Here is a 27,238-nt window from a genome sequence, read left to right on the forward strand (position 1 = left end):
TAGTTAAGTCTTAAAAGTTTTGTGAAGTTGTTTCAGGTGATCTATTTTCTACTGGTTATGATCAAAGAAGCTTGTGTCCCTGTCTGAGACTAGTATCCATCCTGTAACATCAGAGGAAGTACCCTTGGAATGAAACTGTGCCATGCAGATATGGAAGGAGGAAATCTTAGCCATTATGACATTATTGAATTATTTTAAAATCAATCAATCTCTTGATCTTTCCTACCACTGAACACCTTGTTATGTGAAATAATAAATGTCCTTATCATTCTGAGTTGGGGCTTTTGAATTGGGCACTAGCAGACAAATGCTCACTAATATACAATTTGGCATAGGGAAAGAATACCGTCCTTTACAGATGTGAGTTCTAGCTCAGAATCTATTGTTTATTGGTTGAATGACCTTGAGCAAGTCAGTTTCCTTGTTTGCAAATGGAAACAATACTGTCTTTTTTTTCCTCTTGGTTAAATTAATGTACTTGATTTTTTAAAAATTAAATTAGCATAAGATAAACTTAACTTTTTGTGTGCTTATAGTACCATGAGCTGTAACACATGTACATATGCAAATAACCATCACTACAATCAGGATACAGAAGAATTCTCTCACCCCAGAAAACTCCCCATTAAATTCATACATAATTACATTCTTTTCTCCCCAACCCCTTGTATACTAATCTTCTCTCTCTCTCCCATACAGTTTTGCCTTTTCCAGAATATAGCACAAATAAAATCATGCAGTATGTTACCTTTTGAGACTGTCTTTTTTCACAAAATATAATGTCTGAGATTTATCCATAATGTTGTGTGTATCACTAGTTTGTTCTTTTTATTGTTAAGCAGTATCTCATTGTATGTATGTAGAACAGTATATTTACCCATTCCCTCCCATTAAAGGACGCTTGGGTTATTTCCTGTTTTAGGAGCTTATAAATAGATCTTCTAGTTTTTTGTAAGAAAATAAGCTTTATGTATCTAGCGTAAATATCTAAAAGTAGGACCAGCTGGATAATGGAAGTAGTTACAGGTTTAACTCTCTTTTGGTGCTACTGGGGTTTGAACTCAGGGCCTTACACTTGTTATGCAAGTATTCTAACACTTGATCCCTGTCCCTAGTCCTCTTTGATTCAGTTATTTTTCAAGCAAGGTCTTTTTTGTGGTACTGGGGTTTGAACTCAGGACTTCGCACTTGCTAGACAGGTACTCTACCACTTTTGCCATGCCTCCAGCCCTTTTTACTCTGGTTATTTTGGAGACAGGGTCTCCCTTTTTATCCAGACTGGCCTGGACCACGATTCTCCTATTTTAAGCTTTCTGCCTTTACTGGGATGGTAGGCATGTGCTACCAGGTTTGGCCTTTTTCTACTGGGGTCTAGGAAACATTTTTTGGTAGGACTGGCCTGCAACCATTGTCCTCCTGAATCTCACCCTCCCACGGAGTTAGGATTACAGCCATGAGACACCAGGCCACTAGGTCCTGAGTTCTTGCCTGGATGGCCTCAGACCACAATCCTCCTACCTACACTTCCCACATAGCTAGGAAGACAGATGTGTACTACCATACTGGGCTTCTGTGTTGAGAAGCTCACTAACTTTTCGCCCTGGCTGGCTTCGAATGGTGATCCTCCCAATCTCCACCTTCTGAGTAGCTGGGATTACAGATGTGAGCCACCATGCCCATAATGTGTAAGAGGTCTAGTTGTTCTACATCTTTGTCAGCACTTAGTATTGCCAGTATTTTTCATTGTCACCATCCTAATAGCTATGTAGTGCAAATCGTGGTTTTAATTTCCTTTTCTCTAAAGGTGAATGACACTGAGAATCTATTTGTGTGACTATTTGCCATCCATTTAACTTCTTTAATGAAATGTGGGTTAAATTTTTTGCCTAATTTTAAAAATTGAGTTGTTTGCTTTCTTATTGTTCAGGTTTTTTTTTTTCTTGGTGGTACTGGGTTTGAACTCAGGGCTTCAGCACTTGCTAGACAGGTGCTCCACCACGTAAGCCATGTTTCCAGCCTTTTTTGCTCAGGTTATTTTTGAGATACAGTCTTACTTTTTGCCCAAGCTGACCTAGACCTCGATCCTCCCATTTTATGCTTTCTGCTGTCACTGGGATAACAGGCATGTGTCACCACATTCAGCTTTCTTCCATTAAGATGGAGTCTTGCAAACATTTTTGCCTGGGAAGTTCTGAAAATGTGATCCTCTGGATCTCAGGCTCTTGGGTAGCTAGGATTATAGGCATGAGCCACTGGGTCTCAGCTTTTTGGTTTTTTTGTGTGTATATATAGATATAGATATAGATATAGATATTCTTGATACCAGACCTTTACTGTATATAACTTGCAAATACTTTCTTCCCAGTCTGTAGCCTTTTAATTCCCTACACAGCATCTTTTGTAAAGCAAAAAATTTTAATTTTGATCAACTTTAACTTATCATTTTTCTTTTTCTGGATCATGCTATTGATGCTATATTTATGAACTCTGTGAAACCCAAGGTCACAAAGATCTTCCCCTATGTCTTCTGAAGATTATATATCCTTACATTTTACATTCAGATCTGTTATCCATTTTGAGTTAAGTTCTATTTATTTATTTTAGTGGTACTGAGGTTTGAACTCAGGGTCTATACCTCGAGCCCTGTCGATGGGTTTTTTCAAGATAGGGTCTCACAAACTATTTGTCCAGCTGGCTTTGAACCGCAATCCTCCTGATCTGCCTCCTGAGTAGCTAGGATTACAGGCGTGAGTCTGGCTTCCATGTGTACAGATGTCACACAAGGAGTTCCTGATTTATAGGAGACCTGAAAATTACTTTTCAATTAAGAAATGGTAAATCTGTTTAGACTTTGACTAAAGATATTGATTCAGTGGTGTTTGTATGCCATTGCTAAGTATTTGTTCAAATAGGCAAGCCCTACGTAAAATTGTGAAATCCGTAAATATTATCTCCACCCCTTTTCCCACCATACCCTTTTATTTGAGACATTTAAAGAAGGGGAGTCAGTCTTCCACTCTAAGGTCAAAATTCTGAACAGAGTATGAAATGCTGATCATTGAATATAAGTGTAATCTGTCTTCTCTCTTGTCAAATAGACCAAATTGCCAGTGAAGTCATTCTATTAATCATTTACTGTGGCAGTTCTTGATTTTACATTGAGCTCAGAATTGTTCAGATCTTTGACAGGCTCAAACATCTCCAGTTTTCACACTTAGTGTTTGTTCTTTTGTTTCGAAAATTTCAGCATAATGGACAAGATTAGGAAATGCATAGCACAATTTATGAGACTGGAAAAGGGTAGATAAATATGATGAGGGATACAACTGTACATCAGAGGCAGATGAGATGCAAAGGATGAATTCTCTTTCAAGGGTACCCTTTTATTTGCTTAAGTTCCCACTCTGAATCCTAGAGCCCTCTCTTCCCCCATAGGCTGATTCCAATTCCCCCTTGGAAGTGCAGAGATCAAGCTATGCATAAAAGAAATTTATTAGCAGACCAAAGGCTATCAGGCATTATGCAAACAGGGGTTCAAAGTTCATGACTGTTTCAATAATCATCCCTGATGCTCCCTGAGATTGCCAGCAGTTTCCAGGGCCCAAGTAAGATCCTTGGCTTTGCTTCTTGCTGAAATGGGCTTGGTCTAGAATCATGGACCCAGTAATAATTTAATGTATGACAGTATTCTCCCTTAGAGCCTGGGACACATGTCCTTAGATGTACTCAAAAGCCACTGCTTTGTGAATGCCTCCCCTGCCCGTTTCTTGGTAAAACCTGTAAGTCATCTCTATAGTTGATACCTCTCTCAGCTCTTACTGGGGAAGTCTTTTTGACCTGCTCTTCCATTGTTTTATTAGGCCACACCTGCTAAGCAAGGGCTCTGCCCTCATCGTAAGCTACTCTCTTAAGGCTGTTAACTGGCAACAACTCTGTGACATACAAAAATGGGACTAATCTAGTACCTAGAAAATAGACTACGAGAATATTTTGTCTACCAGTATGAAAGAGAAACAAGCCCTTTCAATGGAGCTTTGTTGACTATTTGGGGGCTGGGTTATGGGAGTTAGCCATTCACCATTACTGACTTCATCCTCCAGAGTTCTTCAAGTAGAGTTTAGTTGAATCATTTCTTCTGCATAACTAAGGTGTTCGTGGATTCCCAGATCACCCTCAATTGTTACCCAATGTATTGCCATTAAAGAATAAGCAAATTACCTGGAAAGCAGTATAAACAGAGTTAATCCAAGGGCTTGGGAGTCAGTTATAGGTTGGAGAGCTATTTATTATAAACAAATTACTCACTCTTTCTAAGCCTCACTTTCTTCTCCGTTAACTGGTGGCACCAGCAGTTTCCACTTGTGGCTTTGTTGTAAGGGTGAAATGTGATAACGTATTATAGAGAAGTGTATCGCTGTACCTGGCTCAGTGTTCAATAAATGTTAGCTTTTGTTAGTTACTGCTACCAGTACATGTGGTTGGTTGTTGAGTTGTTCTAGTCACTTTCCTAGTAATAAAAGTGTTGAGATGCTGTGCTTTCTTTTATCCACTCTGTGTAGATAAAACAGTGTGATGGCATTTCACATCACACTGTAGTCCTCTAAACTAATCAAAAATAAAAAAGAAACAAATGCAATGTTTCTCAGGGAAGACCTATGGTGAGTTATCTTCTCTCTTTTCCTTTTTCACATAAATATGTGAAGACAAAGAACTTTGTTCTCCCTGGGTACATTAACTGCCAAACATTGCAAGTTTATAATCTTTTATTGTCCTTCTGTGACCCTGTTTTGCTAGCCAACCTATCCCATTTGAGATGGAAATGAGATAAGGTAATTAATGATTGTTAAGTGCTTCAACAATACAAAGCACTCTATAAATGCCAAAAGCGATTATTGCCTTCCAGTGTAAAGAAGAAGTACAATAAAAATGGATCTTAAAAATCTTTCACTGCCATGATCACTACTCTTTTTCTAGTTAAAATTTACAATTATAGCCTGTTTATTCAAAGCAACAAGGGGTATAAAAACAATCCAATCAGTCATCAGTATTTGAAGAGTACCTGTAAACTAACCAATACATGCAAAAGAAATGTGAACAGCACATTCATTGAAAAAAGGAGTCTAGGGAAGGGCTCAGTGACATCATTAGGAACAGAAGGTGACCTTGATGCATTTTTTCTTATATATACTTTGCAAAATGAATTGTTGATGTCTCCAAAATCATTCTATATTCAGTTGTTTAATAGGTGAACCTACTTTAGATATTGTAGCATATCAGATAAATTTAAGGAATTATTTGAGAAACTCATTGAGCTAAAATAAATCACCTATGAAGTCAGGTGTAGATTGAGAGGTAGTAAGCACAAATAATAGTTTCTATTGAATGGGCATTATTTTTGTATACATACGAAAAAATGCTCAACATCTCTGGCCATAAAGGAAATGCAAATCAAAACCACATTAAGATTCCATCTCACTCCTGTTAGAATGGCTGTCATCAAAACATAAACAACAAATGTTGGCAAGGATGTGGGGAAAAGGAACCCTCACACACTGCTGGTAGGAATTAGTTATCCACTATTTGCTGGTGGCAAATCAGTAAACCACTATGGAAAACAGTATGGACGCTCCTCAAAAAACTAAAAATAGAACTGCCAGCAATAACTCTCCTAGGGATATACCCAAAGGAATGTAAGTCAGATTACAATAAAGGCACCTGCATACCATGCTTATTGCAGCATTATTCATAATAGCCAAGCTATAGGAATAGCCAAGATGCCCCACAACTGATGAATGGATTAAGAAAATATAGTATTTACATTATTTAGCCATAAAGAAGAATGAAATTTTGTCATTTGCAGGTAAATGGATGGAAATGGAGAACATCATTTTAAGTGAGAATAGCCAGGTTCAGAAAGCCAAAGGCCACATGTTTTTTTATTTATGTGTACAGGCCCAATACAAACACAAGCAATATTATCTATACATAGAAATATATACAGAGTATGTATCCAAAAGTGGGACTGGTAGAGGAGACCAAGGGAAGAGGAAAAGAAGGAAAAATAGCAAATAATAATAAAATACATTACATCTGTATAGGAATAAGACATAAGGAAACATGTACAAAACTGTTAAACAACACAGGATAGGGAGAAAAGGGGGAGGAGGTGCATTGAAGGGGGTTACATTGACTTAAGCACAATGCATGTACAAGCAAAAATCCCACTGACCAAAGGACACCTAAACAATGAAAGACAAGAATGAAAAACAGGTCACACTAAGGGGAGGGCATTAACAGGATGGAGAGGATAAAAGAAAGAAGCAAAGAAGGTGAATATGGGTGATGTACTTTCTAAACAAGAATGAATATATAGAATTTTTAAACCTGTTGAACTTGCCATAAGAAGAGGACTAAGGAAGAAAGGAGAAAAATGGAAAGGATGAACCAATTTGGGATACATTACATAAATACATGGAAATGTCATAATGCAACTCTGTATAAATATCTTAAACAAACAAAAATGTCTTTTTTTTCTAAAAAACAGAGGACAAAAATATAAATCAGGTCCTGTCTGGGGGTGGGTACCAGTGGGAAGGGGGAGGATATAAGGAAAACGTGTAGGATGGTGAATATGGTGGAAATATTATGTATTCATGTATGAAAATGGAAAAATGAGACCTGTTGAAAGTATTCTACGAATAGGAGTGGGGGATAAAGGAGAATGATAGAGGATGATAGGGGATGACAAAGGAGAATGACAAAGTGATGGTAGCACCTGACACTGTTCCTTAACTTCATTAAGTGAGTATAATTAAAAGTTATTTAACTAAAATATATTGTAAGCACTTTTGTAAATGTCACAATGTACCCTCAGTACAACAATATGATAATATATTTTTCTAAAAAATCATAGTCAAAATATTGTAAATCATGTATCTGTTCTTATGCATTATGTATCAAAACAGCAGGAAACTAGACAGAGAGGGTAAATAATCCAGGTAACCTTGAACTAGGAAGGGGGCAAAGGGTAAATGCATTATTGAGTTAGGAGAAACTATTTGATCAACTTAAAGTGAAAGCTATTTGCTAGTTTTCCTAGTGTAATTCCAAGTGGAACAGTATATTAAACTTGCCAGACCTAACTACTATGCCTGTAAGCCCACCTACCTCTTTGTGTCTGAAGAAACAAGGGGACTTTACTAGGATTCCACAAATGCCTAAGGCATATGAAGAACTGAATTTTTATTGGAGGGTGTGAACATATTCTCCACTGGGAACTTAGGGTTGTTTTGGAACCTAATTCATATGAAAGTGTTTCACAATTTAAAAATTTACCACAATTTTCAGAACATTCTGTGCTATTTTCTTCTATTTTCATCCTCCCACTGTACTATGATTTGACAAAGTGATGTTGGCACCTGACACTGTTCCTTAACTTTATTAAGTGAGTACAATTAAAAGTTATTTGCATTCAATTATTTGCTTATCTGCTTCTTTGATTGTGCTTTCTCTTTTCATCAATACCAATTTTAGCTTCGTCTAATCAAAGTGGTAAAATAATTAGATAGATAAGAGATTTAAAGTAAAACTAATGCATCAACCTTGATAAGATCCTAAAGCCTCCTGGAATATCAACTTTCTTTATCATTGTTCTCCCTAAGATTCACCTTGGTTTTTATATGCATTTTAAGTTGGTAGGGGGTTACCAAGGGAGTTATTAAAATCAACAAGAAATGTCAAAAGGCAAGTAAGGTAAAAGTTCTTCAATATTTAATATAATAAGGAAATTCAATAAAGAAATAGATTCTGATATATGTAGATGCTTCATATTCAATGAGAAATTGGGTCAGAAAAATAATTTTAAAACAACCATTCACCAGGAACCAGTGGTTTACGTCTGTAATCCTAGCTTCTCAGGAGGCTGAGATCAGGAGGATCACCATTCCAAGCCAGCCTTGGGCAAATAGTTCTCAAGACCCTATCTTGAAAAAAAAAATCCATCACAAAAAAAAAAAGGCTGGAGGAGTGGCTCAAGTGTACAGCACCTGCATAGCAAGTGTGAGGTCCTGAGTTCAAGCCCCAGTACTGCCCCCCAAAAGATAAAACAATCGTTAAAGTGAAGATCTTAAACTACACATTTATTAAACTCTTAATATGAGCACATCTTTCTCACTAGATTCATGAGAGGTCCGACATCACAGAGCACTACACATTGATGAGCTCTGAATATTTTAATACAACTTACTCAGACAAGAGAGATACAGTGACTTTCTCCAAAGCAGATAGAGGGAGAAAGAGAGAGAAAGCAAGTGTTACAGTGAGAGATAGAAAACAGCTTCTGGACTTATAAGGAAAGATCTTTCTGCTACCAATTAAGAGAAAAGGAGGAGTTTTTCCTACCCACCATCCAGGTGGAATCCCACCTCCAGTTTCCATTGTGTGTCTTACTTTCTCTCTCCACTTCCCACAAAGCCAGGTTATGGACCCATGATCTAGCAGATGCTCCCAACTGGGACCTTGAATCTCGAGTCACTGAAGAAAAAGAGCCTATGAGGTGAGATTTACAATGCTGTTTACACAAGTAGTGCTGGCTGTGTCCAGTGGCTAGCATGGTCTTGTCTTGGTGACTAGGTCCAGTAGTGGCTGTGGACTAAACTAAGACTGCAGCAATATCCTAACTCAATCTCTCCTGCTGCCTCCCCTCCTTAGTTTCCCATCTTTGCCCAAGCTTTCTTCTGTATACTCACTGTTTGTTCATGCTATGAGTTATAGTTTCCCACTAAATATATTTCTCCCAAGAACTTGGACTTATTCAGAAAATGGTATCATAAACTAAGCTGCAGGAAACTGACCTTCAGGGAAAATTGATAAAATCAGAATTGGTTAATGGACAGGAAAATATTAGAAACACAGCAGCAAACTAGCTATTGTATCACCTATGGTCACTTGGCATGCCCATTCAGCTTCCAGTTCAAGGATAATAGTATGAAGGGCATGAGGAGTTCAATGACAGCTGCTGAGGTGACTTCTTCTTATAATAAATAGCTCAATGGTATAAAGAAAGTCATTTGCCTCAGCAAAACTGAGATGGTCAAAGATAAACTCAGACTTTGGTTTGATCCTGTGTGCTGATGAATTACAATATCAGTAGTATTCATAGCCCTGACAGGTTTCTGTGGTGCATATTCTGGCATTATCTGGGTTAGACCGAAAGCTGGAAAATTGACATAGAAATATATGATGGGATTTAGAGGACCTGATGAATGCTGAAACCTTAATTCTCATTGACTCTCCCTTGCCAACTTCAGAAATCTTTCTTACCTTGCCTGATGAAACTACTCTTCCCTAGATTGAAGATATTTTTTTAGATGGTTGCCTATTTTCAGGCACCAATAATATTTACCTCAGCCTTTACTTGCCTACACGAGATGGGTGCACATGAAATACACATGTATAACACACAAATAAAAAAGAAGATGCTCTTTCACCTGAGGGAATTACCTTGCAAAATGAAGCCAGTTCTCTTTATTCTCCTTCCTCCCCCATCAATTCCCAAGACTGTCAGATTTCAGCATGACCCTGTGAAGGAGGTGGCACTAACAAACTCAAAAGTTAGAGAAAACCAACAAACTTCCAGATTTCTAGTTTATATGGAAAAAACTCTAGGACATGTACATGGAAATAGAGTACAAGGATGCTTGATAAAGGGTGAGAAATATAATTTTAGATTGGTCTGGCTCTAACAATTCAAGATTCATTGTAGATTAACCAGCTATCCTGAATTCAAGGGGTGAAGAAGGTAAATGCTGCCAGTGTGCAAAACTTCAAGCAGTGCATTTTTTCTGGACACAGAGAAGATCTGCGGCATGGATCTATGCCAGTTCATGAGCAGTGGTTAATGGTTTGGCCAGATAATAAGGAACATGGAAGGAACAAAACTTAAAACTGGAGGTCAGGAAATCTTGAGAAAAATGTGAATGGACATCTCTGAGGGTGAGAATAACGACACCAGAAGGCACATGGTATGGAGGAGTCTCTTATGTCCGTCTGGTTCATTCTCTTAAAAATGTTACATTGCACTTTAAGGACATAAATATAATATAAATAATTAGCCAAAAATCCCCAATGTTGTACTGAAAGAAATGCATGTGCAATGAAGAGGTTTAGGTATTCTATCAGGAAAATGTTGATGAAGGAATTCTGTGGGATGAGCCTGTATATATATATACACACACACACATATATATTGCCAGACATTTGAATTTCCAACTAGATTTGATTAACTTAGTCCTACTTTCTTGTATAAAGATCTAGAAAGATAAAGGGGCCTTCTTGAGATCAGGAAATGGAGGAAGGAAGGAAGGAAATGAGAGGGAGAAGACAGACCTAGATACAAAAAAAAAAATCTCTGTATCCTTGTTTGATAGTCTTACTGCTGCAAATAATAAAGATTTAGGAAGTCACTTGTTCGTGAAAACTTGGCTTTTTTTAGAGGAGATATAGCTTTGTTTATGAATTCTTTCTTAATATATAGAAAACCTTAACTGTATGAGTTTTAAAAAGCAGCATCCTGGTTCCCACCAGGGAAGTCAAAGAGGAAATATTCTCTCTCTGCACCCCTCATCAAGAGAGCGTGGGCAGGTGAACTAGCCTTAGTCATATGGATAATCCCACTCAGGACTTTGTGCTTAAGAATGTGACCAAAAGGTGAAGGGACAATGAGACGAGAAGTATACTGAAAGTGGCTACTGCACCCAGCAGTGGTGCCTTAGCCAGATTGCTCCTGCAGGATAGACTTTCTTGATTTCTGGCTTTTCTTTTTCTGAGTCTCCTTCCCCAGCCTTCCCACTGAGCCTGTGCACCAGCTAATAGCTTCAGGGGCTTGAAATCAATCTATGAAAGCTAATGTGCATGGGCTACATCAATGAGCTCTCATGTTTTCCAGCTTCTGGTTGGGTTGGGCCATTGGAATCCCAGCAGAAGAATGGAGGGATTAAAGAGAGTGAAGTCATAATATTTATTCTCATTGTTTCTTCTCTATCTGGACACCTTGGGTTGACTTGCTTCTTAATAGAAATACATTGTTCCTCTAAAGGTGGCCTGTCCTACATAACTCTCCTTTTGAGCTCTAATAAACTCTCCATCCTTTCATTTCTTTGGACCAAGTGTTAGTAACAGCCCTGAGGCTTTGCACTATGACTTGTGTTTGTTCCAATCCCCTTCAAAATTATTTCCTTTGTAAATAAACCCTTCTCAAATCACTCTAATAAAAGGGTGCCTTCTGTTAGTTGGAAACCTGGTAAACCTTCAAGTACATTCCTTTTCTGTTTAACTTTGTGCCAAAGAAACTGAACAAACTGCATTCTAAGAGGATAAAGAAGAACACAAGCTCATGGTTGGGATCAAAGGTAAAATTTTCAGTGAATGGTAGTAAATGAGACTGAATGAATTCAAGAGATCCAGTTAGGAAAAAGTCACCCACGGAAAGGCACAGATAAAAATGGCTCAATATACACTTAGGAGTTTTAAAGCCTGATTCCCAGTCACAAAAGACAGTAAGTAACAGCTGATGTAAAAAGGAGCTTGTATTCACAGACACACAATTGCTGAACAGTTGGGCCATTCATTTTTAAGTGTCTGACATTCATTAAGTCCCCCCTTCCTCCCTCCCAATTCCTATAGTGCTTTAAAAATTTATTAGCATAAATTAATTGTACTAAGGGGGTTCATTATGATATTAATATACATACATAAAGTTCACCCCATCTATTTTACTCTTTCTTAACCACCCTCTTTCCTCCCCCCTATAGTGTTTTGCACAAAGTAAAATGCACATAGCTTCTTCCAGATGTCTCCTCCCCTGTTTTCTTTGCAGTCAGAGAAAAACAGCTGCACCATGTTTGGAATGCTACAGCACGAAAAAACTATTAATCTGGCTCCATCTAGATGTACCAAGTCTAACTGCAGTTGCCTCCAACAATTATAAAAGTGTGTATGAAGTCATGAAACTTTAAAAACACAGAGCAAGAAACACAAATAATGGGAATTAAAACTAGGAGACAAAATAAGTAATATGTAGAGAGCTTGCTGAAAGCCAGGCACTACAGGTTTTGTTCACATCATCTCATTTAACCACACAACAATCCTGCAAATTAGAAGTTACCATCTTGATTTAACAGATAAAGAAACACAGAGTGAAAAACTTGCTCAGATTACTAAGGTAATAAGTGGCAAAGCCTTTATCCCAAGCCAATACTCTAAATTGGGGCATGTGTTCCCCTGGGGGGGTTCAAGACAATTCATCTTGATGGAACAAACAAATAATAGAAGTTTTAGTTATGTTTGTTTTTTATGTTACCATTTTAAATCTTCTGTTCCTTGTGTATTTTTTACAATGTACACAGTATATTAGTACATTCATATGCACATGTAAATAATACTGTTGCTTCTGCTGGGTAGTATTTTTCCATCTCTGCCCTTTTTGTTCTGAGCCTCTTTCTTTAGTCTTTTCTGTGAGTCTGTGCACTAGGTGATAGCCCTAGGTGCTAGATAACTCCCAAAGAAACTGATTGGCTTGGGCTACATCAATGGACTCTTATGCCTTCTAGCTTTGGGTTAATTATAATTGAAAATGTGTCCTCTAAAAATTTTGAGGGCCATTGCTAAGTACTCTTTCAAATTAAAAATAAATAAATAAATAAATAAAATATATATTTAAAAATACAAAAAAAAAAAAAACCAAAACAACAACAAAAAAAAACCCAGGTTGTGGGCATATATGAGAAATTTAGGTTTGTTTCTCTGGAAATTCTTTTTAGATTACATACTGGATAATCACCTTTTAAATCTTTTCTTTTTTTAGGTTATAAATATAAAACATTCAACATATAAAGATGCATAAGGAAAATTGTATAAAAAATTATAGAAGGAAAAAAGAAAACAACAGTAAAATATATATGGAGGTTAAAAAAAAAAAAAAAAGAAGTGAGGCCTGAGGATAAAATGGCTGCCTATTCACAAAATGGCGACATTATTGTTCTATCAGTAAGGAGTCAGAAAAGAGGATTTTAGTGGCTCTAAAAAAAAAGTGACCTGTTGCATTTGGAATATGCAAAGTATACAATGACTTCTAAAATTTTCATTCTGGGGCAGAACAGATTCTGCCTGGAAGAGAGGGGGGTGGGGGGGAGAAGGAGGGGTGAGGTGTACCCCCACATATGTATGCACATATGAATAAATAAAAAAAATGTTTAAAAAAAGAGGCAGGAGAGTATAGTTATTGGCAGCACAGATTCTGGAACCAGACTGCCTGTGTTCAAACCTTAGCCCTACTGCATTTTTAGCTGCGAGACCATGGGTAACTTAAACTCTGTGTACCAAAGCAATTCAAATAGTTAATACACAGAATACTTAGAAAAATATATGGTATATAATAATTGATATTTATCTAAGTCATTATCACCACATTACATGGTCCTTCAAAGTAGTCATCTGGGACATTGCCTCGTCATACAACTACTGTCACACACCCCACAAAATTATTTTGGAATTGTTATCTTAAGTTAGTGAGCCATCCAGGATTGTCAGATATTTCTTCTTGGTAATGTTTACCTAAGAATACTTATTCTTCAACATAAGCTTCAAATTCTTCTTCAAACTAACTTTGTTTCCAAAATAAATGCTTTCTAAAACTCCTTCCTAAATGCAAAGATTAGGATTATGCATGGCTTTTCCATGCACTGTAATCTCTTCTAAAAGAAGAGTTAAAGAACATTCTCAGAAATTGCAGAAATGTTAAGCTAAGTGATTTCCAAAGAAGGGAAAATGCCTCATTTTGATGTCTAAGTTATGCTAACAAAAAAGTAATGCCCATATTACTTCAAAAAATCAACATTTAATTAGAGCATGAAGTAATAGAGAGAGTCCAGTCATTAGTGTCAAATAAAAATAGGGTTGAATCCTAGTCCAATATTTGCTAATAGAATCACTTACAAATCACTAACATTTGTATAGTGATTTAATAATTCCTACTTTTTTGCATGGCTGGAGATTGAATCCAGGGCCTTGAACATTCTAGGTAAGTATTCTACCACTGAGTTACATCCCCAGACCTTATGATTTAATAATTCCATGCTTACAAGTTTGGAGTAGGAGATGAGCTCAGTGAGGTAGACAGCCAGATAACACAGAGTCATGTAGGCTATTGTTAGGACTTTGGCTTTCATTTTGAGTAAGCAGGGAAGCCACTGGGAGGTATTAAGAAAGGAAAAGCCATGTTATGCCTTTAAAAAGTAGTACTTTGAGCCAGGTGCCAGTGCTCACTCCCATATAGCTACTCAGGGGGCAGAGATCAGGAAGATCGCAGTTCGAAGTTAGCCCAGGCAAATAGTTCCAGAGACCCTAATTCAAAAATACCCAACACCAAAAAAAAAATAGAAAGGGCTGGTGGAGTGGCTCACGGTGTATGTCCTGAGTTTAAGCCCCAGTACAGAAAAAAAGGGTATTATTGTGGCTCCAGGGTTATGAATACTATTAGAATGAAGGATGTTAACTCAGAAGTGACAGTAATACCTCAGTTAAGAGTTGGTGGCATTTTGGAACAGGGAGGTAATATTGGAGGTGATAAAACATGATGAATTTGCAGATATATTTTGAAACTAGAACTTTCTCAACATATATTTAAAGTGATAATGGTGGTAAATGTTCTCACTAAGGTATCTGGTATACCAATAAAGGGATACAGGTATACTACTTTACACTCAAATTTTGTATAGTAATCATTGAATAGCCAATTTGTTCAGGATTGGTATGAACTAGGTTCTCTAAAATATTTTTTCATCCCAAGTTATTTTAACTTTTCCTTTTTTAGTGGCATATTCCTAACACTAGGGTTGTTTTTAAAAAGACAGATATGGATTCAAATCCCAAATCTACTTCTTTTTTGGCAGTACTGGATTTGAATTCAGGGCCTTGCACTTGGTAGGCAAGCAAGCACTGTGCCACTTAAGGCATACATCCAGCCTTATTTCCTTTAGTTACTTTTCAGGTGCAGTCTCACACTTTTTTTCCAGGCCAGTCTCAGCCTGTAATTCTCCCACACATGCCTCATTCATAGCTGGAATTACAGGCATATGCCACCATGTCAAGCTTATTCTTTGAGATGGGATCTTGCTAACTTTTTGCCTGGGCCTTAAATTTTTTTTTTTGGTGGTACTGGGAGCAAGCTGATCTTGAATTGCAATCCCATCTCCAACTGTCAAGTTGATAGGATTGCAAGCATGAGCCACTGCACCCAGCCCTCTGAATCTACTTCTGACTGGCTAACTTAAACTTGAAGAAGTTTGTTAATTTCTATTACTTTAGTGTCTTCATCTGTAAAATGAGAGTAAACAAGGATACACTATAATATATATGCCAAAGAGTTTTGTGAGGATTCAGTGAGTTAGTGTATGTAAACTGCTTAGAACTGTGCCTGTCCTATTTTAAATGCTCATCAAATGCTAGCTGTAATGATTGTCAGCTTCTGTAAATTTTTTACTTATTATTTTTCATTTTGAGCTTTTAGTAAGTTGATTGAAAATTTGAATTGTGTTCATTGTAAAAAAATTAAAATTATATGAACATTCACAACATAGAAATTAGAAGGCCCCTCTGGTTCCACAATCCACAATAAATTACTTATTAAATCACATAGTAAATATTTTTGCCAGTACTGGACATTGAACTCAGGGCCTCATACTTGCTAGGCAGATGCTGTACCCAGTTGGGCCACTCTACCAGCCATTTTTGAGTTGGTTATCCTTGAGATAGAGTCTCACTTTATACCAGGACCAACCTGGACCACCTACTTGTGCTTCCCAAGATAGCTGGGATGACAGATGCCACTGTGCCGCAGCTTTTATTGGTTGATGAGGTCTCACAAACTCTTTGCCCCAGCTTGCTTTGAACCATGATCTTCCTGATCTCCATTTTCCAAATAGCTACGATTACAGGCTTCATCATCACATCAGCCTCATCAAGATTTTTACCTATGTGTACAGCTATATATGCATATATGACAATTTACTTTCTATAAAATGGGATAATACTATGCATACTATCTTGCAACTTGTTTTATTACTTAAAATTTGATATCAAATATCTTTCTACATATACACATATATTGATTTTTATTTTATTGCAATATATTTAAGGTATAAAAGGAAAGTTCAGATATCCATACATACTGTAAAATGATTACCACAATCAAGCTAATTAACATATCCATCTCCTCACAGTTAACTTTTGGGTTTTTTGCTTGTTTTGTTATGTGGTGAGAACATTTAAGATATTCTTTTGGCAAATTTCAAGCATATAATACATGATTATTAACTACTTTGGAGTACATGTATCCAAACAATAGCAGGCATTTTCTCTTTTTTTTTATTTCTTTTATTCATATGTGCATACAATGTTTGGGTCATTTCTCCTCCCTTCCCCCCGCCCCCTCCCTTTCCCTCCACCCCCTCCCTCTCCCCCACTACCCCCTCCCTACCAGGCAGAAACTATTTTGCCCTTATCTCTAATTTTGTTGAAGAGAGAGTACAAGCAATAATAGGAAGGAACAAGGGTTTTTACTAGTTGAGATAAGGATAGCTATACAGGGAGTTGACTCACATTAATTTCCTGTGCATGTGTGTTACCTTCTAAATTAATTCTTCTCGAACTAACCTTTTCTCTAGTTCCTGGTTCCCTTCTCCTATTGGTCTCTGTTGCTTTAAAGTATCTGCATTAGTTTCTCTGCACTGAGGGCAACAAATGCTATCTTGTTTTTTGGGTGTCTTACCTATCCTCATACCTCCCTTGTGTGCTCTCACTTTATCATGTGATCAGAGTCCAATCCCCTTGTTGTGTTTACCCTTGATCTAATGTCCGCATGTGAAGGAGAACATACGATTTTTGGTCTTTTGGGCCAGGCTAACCTCACTCAGAATGATGTTCTCCAATTCCATCCATTTACCAGTGAATGATAACATTTTGTTCTTCTTCATGGCTGCATAAAATTCCATTGTGTATAGATACCACATTTTCTTAATCCATTCGTCAGTAGTGGGGCATCTTGGCTGTTTCTATAACTTGGCTATTGTGAATAGTGCTGCAATAAACATGGGTGTGCAGGTGCCTCTGGAGTAACCTGTGTCATATTCCTTTGGGTATATCCCCAAGAGTGGTATTGCTGGATCATATGGTAGATCAATGTTTAGATTTTTAAGAAGCCTCCAAATGTTTTTCCAGAGTGGTTGTACTAGTTTGCATTCCCACTAGCAGTGTAAAAGCGTTCCTTTTTCCCCCGCATCCTTGCCAACACCTGTTGTTAGTGGTGTTATAGCAGGCATTTTCTACTTTGTTCTAGGATAATGCTGTGATGAGCATATTCATGTATGCTTCTTTGGGCAGAGATTACCGTTTCAATTTTATTTAGTTTTGGCAAATTATTCTCTAATGTGGCTATACTAACTTACCAGCAATCTTCCTGTGAAGATACTTCCCATTCAAATATTCAAAAGCACATAGTTATTTATATTATTATATTATATCATATTTAATGCCAATCTTCTGAGTTTAAGATGTTATTTCATTATTACTTTTTTCAATTCTCTTATTTTCATTAAGGTTGAACATCTTTTTATAACTTTATTGGTCATTGGGTTTTTATCTATGTGTTATGCAATATCCTTTCTTATCTCTTTACATTTTTCTTTCTCATTGATGTTTATGGTATCCTATCTATATTCTTAATGCTACATCCTTGGGCTGGAGGCATGGCAGTCAAACCCCAGTACCACCAAAAAAACCCAAACAAACAAAAAACTAGATCCTTTATCTGTTAGTTGTCTATAATCACATAGTAAAACTCTTTGCCTTTCGGCTTGCACAGAGTAGCTCTTCTGCCTATCAACAGGCTAAGCCCTTGTTACCCAAAGTGTGATTTATGGACCAGCAACAACAACAGTATCTGGAAACTTGTTAAAAATGCAGATTCCACTGGCAGAGTGGTTCAAGTGGTAGAGCATCTACCTAGCAAGTGCAAGGCCCTGAGTTCAAGCTCTAGTACCACAGAAAAACAAGTGTAGATTCCTTAGGCCTACCCTAAACCTGTGAATCAGAATCTGAATCTTAACAAGTAATCTGCTAGATGATTTGTATTCAATTTAAGGATTCTTAAATGCTTAAGCAATAATTAAGAAAGGAACAAAAATACAAAATTTCTTTTCTGGTGTAGTAGCTGGGTAGACCCCATCTGCTTTTTGCTTCTTTTTCAGAAATAAAATTTCCTGTCTTTGGACCCATGTCTTTAGTTCATATATCCTAGAGTTTGCACTAAAAATTCAGAAATCAAAGAAGCCATTAGAATCTGTTTTGTAGATTTGGGTACTTATGGAATCTCACAATAGAGTTTGCAAAGTGGAGACACACATACCTGCTTATCTGATTCCAAATAGAAATAAACAGCGATGGCAGCTTCATTGTAATACAACTCAAAATGCAAGCCTTCAATGTTTTGTTGAATGCTGTTAAGAAAGAAATGAATTCAGTTAGCAAGCATAATCCATCAAATGTCTTCCTTGTTCACACACGCCTCTATTTTTAGTCGACAGAAAATGCTCCAGAAATGAATACCAACTAGAATTAATAGAAAAAATTGCCAAGACTTATACATGTTGTCAGATGTGTGATGACTTCTGTGTATCAACATGATTTCCTAAGGAGTATCTGAGTGTTTAGCTGTGTATGCGAGGGTATCAAAAGAGCACATGACTACAGCTGAGAGTCATTAAATTATATCTTAGAACACCCTGCCCTCTCCAACACAAGAGAGGTGACTTCATGGGCTGCAACCACCTGACTGCAGGAATTGTAGCAGTGGTTTTTGCTGCTCATCGAATGTCCAAGGGCCCTCCCATATTTCCCAATCCTTCTGTTAGTGCACAAATGCTGGATCAGGCTATTGGGTTGTGACATGAAAAATTAAATTTCTAGCTCCTTCTCTCTTGCCCTGCTATAGCAAGAGTTGCATATTATGCAGTTACAAGGTAGTTGAACCTCCATCTGCAGCCTGGGCCCCAACATGACTGGGTAGAGCATAACCACCCATTGACCCACACTGGACATGTAGCTTGAGTGAGAAATAAACTTTGTTTGTGTTAAGTCACTGAGATTTGGGTGCTGTTTGCACTGTAGCATAACCTGAGTTTTGCTGACTACTACAGTGAGCACAGCCAACTCTGCATCATTAATAATAGCTAACACTATTGCGTACTACTCTATTCCAGGCATCGAGCTATAAATTTTACATGTGTTAATATCTCACAATGATCTTCTGAGACAATATATCATATATATGATATGGGTGGTGAAGGCTATGCCATAGCTATATGCATGATACATATGACAGCTCTAGATCATAGATATTAATAGTATGTAGACATAGCATATAAAGTTACACATGTATCATAAATTTCAATAGTATATTGTGAAGGGAGGTTTTCTTCCTCGCCTTCTGTATGCTAAGTGTATTGTCTCTCCTTCTAGCTAAGCCAGTTTCTCCATGTGGTGACTAGATGCCAAAACCTCCTGTCTTATATTGTTTATTATTCCTTCATTCTCCTAAAACTGCATTCTTTCTCTATCTAGTCAGTTTGACCTATCGTCATTATCAAGCGACTCCAAGTTTTACAAAAGCCCTCTATCCACCTCACTTTCCCCTCCAACTACTGGCTCCCCTACCTTGATAGTCTATCTCTAAAGCTTGTACCCACATGTCTTTCTCTCAGATTTCCCCACTCTCTAACTGCTCCAATACTGTTTCTTTCTTCATCACCCTACCAAACAGCTTTTTCCAACACCGCTAATGGCTACCACATTGCTAGCTTCAATGGACATTTAATTTTTATCTTATTTAATTTGTCCACATTATGTGATCTAATGGACCACACCCTCTTTGTTGGTGCACTACTCCATACGGTATCCCTTTCTGGTCACTCTATCTCCTTTTAAGCTTCATCTTTTGCTGGGCCATTAAATTCTGACATTAGTCATTCTAGCTTCTTTTGCCTCCTGTGTTATAGTCACTTTCCAGTCTTTCATCTGTTCCCAAGGCTTTCATCACCACATAGACCCAGACATTACCTGAATATGTTCTCCACCCGGGGCTTCTGCTCATCAATTGCCTACTCAGCTCACCACCTCCATTTTGATGTGTGTGCTCGAGGCTGAGTTCATTTTGTTTTCTGTGTCCCCATCTACCTAGCTCCAGGTTCATCCACTCCTTCCTCAGTGTTTCCCATCTCCATAAATAGTGCCACCCGCTTCCTATTTGTTTGTGTTGAAAAGCTGAGAGTAGGGCTGTATCAATACCTACAGGAGTGCTCAGCACCAAATGTGCTTTATCAAATTCTGAAATTTTACAAAAGCAAAAAAAGGATATCATAACTACAGTAAGCCTTTAAAAAATTCTGATTTTCTCAACATGATTATCATGGTCTTTTAAAAATGAATATGAAATCCTCTTCAAAATAATTTAGGGCCCCTTTCTTGCTACTGCTATTTGATAGGCCAGCACTTTCTAAGAGTCAATAATCAGACGTTTCCTGTGTGCTAATGCACTGGACTCCAAGCCAGTGTCACCACTTGCACATCTGAATACTTGTAATAGCCTCTGAACCCAACTCCCTGCTCCAATTTACTCTCCCACAAAGCAGCCAGATTTAATGACTTCAGGAACACATGCAACTGATTCTGTTCTGACACTCTACTGTTCAAAACCTCTGCATGGCTTTCCATTGCCCTTAAGATAAAATTTCAGCTTCCTTTAACAGGCCCCAAACCCTGCCTTTTCACCTGGATCCAGCATCTTTGAGTTCCTGGAAAGAACCAAGTTCCCTAAGAGCTTCTGCACACAATTTGCTCTGCCCAGAGTTCTCTCATTCCTCTCAGCTTCAATTTCTTCAGTTCTTACACTGAAAGTCCTGTTTTTAGACAAGCCTTTCTGAACATTCCACACAAGGTTAATGCTATTTGTTAAGCATTTTCTTAGTAGCACTCCCATTTTGCTTCTACGCAAATGATTGTATGTGTACTAGATGGTCTGCTTTCCCCTCACCATTTTAATGCAAAATCCCCGAGAAAGTGTTGGTAACCCGCTCAAATACACACAAGTAATTCAGGGATCCTTGAATCCAACTTTATCTAAGAAATATTGTCCACAACTACCACAGGTACACAAATCTACTCATCCTAGAAGATGGCTTTTTGCTTCTTTATTTTATCATGGCCAAGTGTGGATGCATGGGAAACCAAGGTTTGACTACAAAATTAATGTTGAGTAAATTTTATATACCTCAGCTTTTTCCTCCTGAGAAGAATGCAGGAGGGCAGTCAGTTCAGTCCACAGACCGAACTAGCTGAGCTGGACATCTGCTCTCCGGATGTATAATGTGCATATTTATAAATAGGGGTGACATAAACCATCTTACAGGGCTGTGGTAGCACTCATTCGCTCAATAAACATTTAATGAGTATGTAGTATATGGTCTATTTGTATCACATATAGGGGATACAAATGCACTTTAGGACGAAAAAGGTGTAGCAAAGTGCCTAGCTCATTTAATGTAAGATGGTCACTGTTACTAGTGTTGTCATAATTGGGTGTCGACATCTGCATATGTCACAAACCCAGCGAGTACGTGAGATACGTGACGTTTGTACCTACCGGGACTGGGTCGCGCTGCATGGTTTGTATGTCCGGCCTCAGAAGCGCGCGCCGCCGCTTGGCGGCCCCTCCTCTCCGGCCAGTAGAGGGCGCGTGGTCTCTACCGTCCCGCCTACTGCATCTGCGCGTGCGCCGCACTGGTCGCCTGGCTCCCCCTCCTCCCCCTCCTAACGCCAGCTCCGCCTCGCGTCTCAACGTTCCGCCTCCGTTGCCCCTAGCGGCTGTTTGTTGTCGTCGCGGAGCGTAGTAGTCGCCGATGCCAGGAGGGTTGCCATGGGGGTCCGGGGGTCTTCCGAGGTCTGCGTCAGCGGAAGGGTGCCATTTTAGGCCCCACCGACTCGCCCCTGCTGTGTTTCCCGCCCAGAGACAGATTTCCAAGACCGTGCTCGGTATGGGGGAGCCCAGAACGCTGATACCCGGTGAGTGGCGGCGGCGGCGGCGGCCGGCCGGGAGGGAGGGAGGGAGGGAGGGAAGGAGGGGTCTGGGCGGGCAGGCGGCCCCGCCCCGCCTATGGGCCGGCCCCGTCGGGGTAGAGGCCCGAAGTTTATCCGCCAGATTGAGGCGGGAACTCTAGCCCCGCCTCCGCGAGTGACTGAAGGGAGTCGACGCGGTGGGAAGGAAGCGATAGGGGACAGCTTCTCGAAGGCTGGGGCAATTTGTACCTTACTCTAAACTTGCCAAGGAGGAAACGAATTGGAGGAAGGGGAAGAAGAGGGAGCCTTTAGCGGTTTTTTTTTCCTTTTAAAAACTTTTTCCTCTCAGCTCTATAGTTTGAAAATACATTCGACATTGTGACGCGTCGCGCTTCCGTGCAGTGTAGACGTTTCGTGAAAGAAAAACCTGTTAAACCCGCTTGAGATGCGCTCAGAGCTTTTCTTTAATACGTCCCGTTAAAAATGCTGATTATGACCCGCTAAATTGATTTTTTGACCCACTAATGGGTTACAACTAACAGTCTGAAGAAACAGTAGGGTTACAGCGGAATTATACATTCGTTGAAATACGTTACTGCCGTTTTGGCAAAACTCCTGGCTCAAACACGATTCGATTCTTGGCCTTCTGGAGTTCACAGCACAGTCAAGAGATACAAGAAAGTAAATAAAACGGCAATATAGTGTGACTTTAAATGCTAACGGCAGAGCAGGGCCACCAACTCCGGCTTGGGGTGGGGGCAATCGGGGACCTCCCTGGGGAGCCGGAACAAAACAGTTGAAGTGATTGTTTCTGGCGTCCCAACTACTTGAACTGTGATGCTTCACCATAGTTCTCAAAAGTTTTCCACAGTGACTAGTCTCTTGCACATTGATACTTGTTATTATTCAGTACATTCTCCTTTCTGTTGCTGGTTCTGCCCAGTTTTTTTGGGGGCGGGGGTGTATTTAAGTTGTTATTGGGAACTGGTGTGTGTGGGAGGTTGGTCTCTTCAAAATAGTACTGGACCAAAACAGTTTGTGAATATTTCTCAGATCAAGTAATGACTTAATTTAAGAAGGTTAAATCTCGACATCTCCCCTAATCTCCTAGAACCATGGCATTTTTTGATGGTGTTTTGGAGGTCAAAATAAACAATAAGGAGACAGTAACCAAAGCGAGGGCACAAATTCCAGGGATCAAATGTCCACCTAGTAACAATAGAACTACTAGTAATAAATGACTGCTTTCCTTGTGATAGTATACTTCTTATGTTACCAGTAAATAAATAATACATGTTCAATTTAGTACATTCATAGGTCAAACTAGAATGAAGTCTGAAGAGTAAGACTGAATTGAGGTGAAAAAAGGAAGTGTTCACGCAGAGGTAAAGCTGTCACAGATACCGCATTAGTATGGATAAATTACTGAAAAAGTATTTTAATAACAGGCAGTGTAGTAAAAGTTATGAAATAGAAACTGTCTTGTATTTGCAGATTCGGGTGCTGTGTTTACATTTGGAAAAACTAAATTCGCTGAAAATATTCCTAGCAAATTCTGGTTTAAAAATGACATACCTATATATCTTTCATGTGGAGATGAACATACTGCTATTGTTACAGGTTAGTATTGCAATCCTAAATGAGTACAATAATACTTAAGAGAATCCTAAATATTACAAATGTGCTGTGTTTTAAACACTTTGAAGATATACAGAAAGTGTTTTCTTGACTTTGTCAGAGAATTCTTCACAAATTGTTTCACAGAGAGTCTTTTCAACTCTAACTTAGGCTACCATAGTATATTTAAGTATGATTTTTCTATACATACAATTTTCTTGGAATAAATCTATTTCAATATAATAAAAGTGTTACTGTATAATCTTACAAATTTTACACCTAACATATCTGGCCATATATACATGGACAAGATAACCCGTTTCAACATAAAAAAGCAATGACATTTTTAAAGTATATCTTTTTTATTGCCTTGTAATGTTTTCATCTCATACTATTTATGTGAAGAATGCTTCAATTTGTTATTTCTTTTTCCCCTCCCACTAGGAAATAATAAACTTTACGTGTTTGGCAGTAACAACTGGGGACAGCTGGGATTAGGATCACAGTCGACTATCAACAAACCAACCTGTGTCAAAGGTTTGGTCTTTATCATTTTAAGTACTTAAACTACATAAAAGTACTTTTATACTGATTATGTAGTTCTGTAATGTCATAAATAATAAAGTCTTTAGTTCTTTATTTGGAACATTTACTTGAATGTTGCTAGCATTCAATTTTATTCTGTATATGAAACTCAGAACTACTTTTGAGTCTAAAACTCATAACACAAAAGAAGTAATTATCCTACAATATTGAATTTGAACATATTGTTTGCTTGTTTGTAAAACTACTTAAATACTACTGTTATTCTGTACACATAACAGACATTATGATGTGTTAGGCTTTTGAGCACTGTCTCATTTATATCACAGTTATATATAGTTGTAGGTTTTATAAAACATAACTTTATCCTATATACTTTATCCTACAGTATATAATGAATAGATGAACTGAACAAAACATCAAGACTGTGGGTCTAGTATACAAGAACAACAGGACAAAATATTTGAAATCAGAACTGTGCCAGAATACATGGGATGTTTTGAAGAGCAATGTAGATTCTTTGGGAATGTGACAAGAGCAGCATTCTTTTTCTTCCTGGCCAAAATTTAAATTTCAGCTCAAAAGTTCAGGATGAATTTATCATATCCATGCTGTTTATAGATGTTGTTAAAGGACTTTGGAAATATTCCACATGGTCAAAAAGCATTGAGCATAGACTAAACACTTGATGGTATTATGGTCCTAACTCATATCTAAAAGACAGCAAATAGTATAGCCTAGACCGTGAGATTCTTGAGAGCAGAAACTCTATCGTAGTCATTTCTGCAGATGTTATGCCAAGCACTTAGGAGATATTCTAGAAGTGTTTTTTGAATATATATATGAATAAATTAATATCTTTAACATAGGTGTACACCTGTGAATATTGGACTTAGGATTTTCATGGAGTGTGGTAGAAGGTGAGCTTGATAATGGCGATGGCAGGTTAGGTGATGGATTAGGTTGGTGAGAAGGCAGCACAACAGTGGGTCACACCATGTATTAATTACCTGTGGGGTTTAAAAAAAATTACATGCCTAGACCCTACCTCAGAACAAATGAGCACTCTTTCTAGTGCTCCACTGGTTATTATGATGCACAACTAGTTCTGAAAACCCTCTAGGTTAGTAGTTAAGAACATTGACTTTGGAGTCAGTGCTTTAGAATCTGAGTTCCAGGGCTAGGGTTGTAGCTTAGTTGTAGAGTATGTGCCTAGCATGTGCAAGGTCCTGGGTCCCATCCCCAGCACTATAATAAATAAGTAAATCTTAGTTCTACAACTTAGTTACCATTTGACCTGGATTATTTATCATTTTTATATGCATAAGATATTTTAATTGTCATATTCTTACATGTTTAGCTCTTAAGCCTGAAAAAGTGAAACTGGCTGCCTGTGGAAGGAACCACACTTTAGTTTCAACAGGTATAGTATCCAACCTATATGACTTCCTGCCCTGCTCTGAAGAATTGAGGTCTCACTTTGGTAATATTTGCAGCTTTGTAAAATTAGTATAAATGGTACTTTAGCAATAGATTAGGGTTTTTTTTTAATGTGTTTTAGAGTGTCACTGTAACTATGCAGATGAATGTTAAATGACTGAACAAAAGTGTTTTCTTGAATTATATCAAGGGATAGCATCTCCTTGCCTGTGAATGCATCTCAAGGGTTGGTCCCATCTGTTTCTTGTTCATTTTCTTTACTGAGGGTGAGTGGAAGCCACCCAAAAGATTATGAATATGAGTCAGATCAAAATCCAAACAGGCTGTGTGTATGTGTGTGTGTATGTGTGTGAGTAGAAGTTGACAGTGATTCCAAAATCTATATGAAAAATCAAAGGAAAGAGAATAGACAAAACAATTTTGAAAAAAAGCAAAATTGAGGGACTGGTACTACCTGATTTCAAAATCTACTATAAAGCTTCAATAATCAAGATAGTGTGGTACTGACAAAAATAGATAAAGATTAATGAAACAATTGATTCCAGAAGTAGACCCAGCTGAATTTTGACAAAGGTACTTAAGTAGTCTGTTGGAAAAAAGTATATTTTCAATAAATGCTGCTGAACAGTTAGCAGTCCCTGGCCAACTTAGCAGGCCTTCCTGTCTCTCCCCACTCCCAGCTACTTTTGTTTTTAAGCTAGCTCCTTCTCACACCTCTCCCTTTGTTCATTCTTTTCTTCACTATTAATTGAGCAACTATCTCATATATACTCACCTGTTTCATAGAAAGGGTGGCTATAGTATATTAATATTTCTTTTCCACGTATAGAAAAAGGCAATGTATATGCAGCTGGTGGCAATAATGAAGGCCAGCTTGGACTTGGTGATACCGAAGAAAGAAATACTTTTCATCGAATTAACTTTTTTACACCCCAGCATCACATTAAACAACTCTCTGCTGGTTCTAATACTTCAGCTGCACTGACTGGTGAGTGAGACTTGTTTCAATTTCTACCTGAGGGACATATTTTCTTTTTAACCAGGATATACCAACTCAATAAACTCAAGATAGTATCACTGCTTAGTTTTCATTGACTATAAATATCAGAAGATATTTAAAATATAACCTTAAATCTACATATATATTTAGAATAAGATGTAATCAATACATTTAAAGGGTGATTGGTGAATAAATTCTAAGCTCTGCTGTCTGTCTCTGTTAGATATTCTTAGATATTAGCTTCATTGCATATTCTGAGAGTTTTATATTTGCAGCTTCAACTGAAGTTGTTATCATAAATAGCCATAGAAATCTCTGAGGGCATATATTGTTAAAATGTGATTTATAATGGTCATTGTATCTCTCTACCTCATCAGAAACACATATGAGAACTATCTTTAAAAGTTACATCTTGCTCTCAGACAGCTGCGGTTTGTTACTTTGTTCCAAGAAGGAGACTGTAAAGTGTAGTAC

At 38.0% G+C, this 27,238-nt stretch overlaps 1 protein-coding gene across 8 annotated transcripts in view; it reads left to right on the top strand.

Annotated features, from left to right (window-relative positions):
• The first annotated feature begins 21,899 nt into the window (after nucleotides 1-21,899).
• Rpgr (retinitis pigmentosa GTPase regulator) overlaps nucleotides 21,900-27,238 on the top strand; it is a 44,665-nt gene continuing 39,326 nt past the window's right edge. For 3 of the 8 annotated variants that reach the window (XM_074062413.1, XM_074062409.1, XM_074062410.1), the window contains exons 1-5: nucleotides 21,903-22,170; nucleotides 23,659-23,784; nucleotides 24,226-24,318; nucleotides 25,685-25,747; nucleotides 26,594-26,752. In XM_074062413.1, the coding sequence (XP_073918514.1) occupies nucleotides 22,008-22,170; nucleotides 23,659-23,784; nucleotides 24,226-24,318; nucleotides 25,685-25,747; nucleotides 26,594-26,752 (604 nt within the window). In that variant the 5' untranslated portion in view covers nucleotides 21,903-22,007. Of the gene's footprint in view, nucleotides 22,171-23,658; nucleotides 23,785-24,225; nucleotides 24,319-25,684; nucleotides 25,748-26,593; nucleotides 26,753-27,238 lie in introns of all 8 variants that reach the window. The other 5 variants (XM_074062406.1, XM_074062407.1, XM_074062408.1 and 2 more) reach the window with 4 other exon arrangements.

The sequence above is a fragment of the Castor canadensis genome, chromosome X (assembly GCF_047511655.1).
Source record: "Castor canadensis chromosome X, mCasCan1.hap1v2, whole genome shotgun sequence".
Classification (NCBI taxonomy): Eukaryota; Metazoa; Chordata; class Mammalia; order Rodentia; family Castoridae; genus Castor; species Castor canadensis.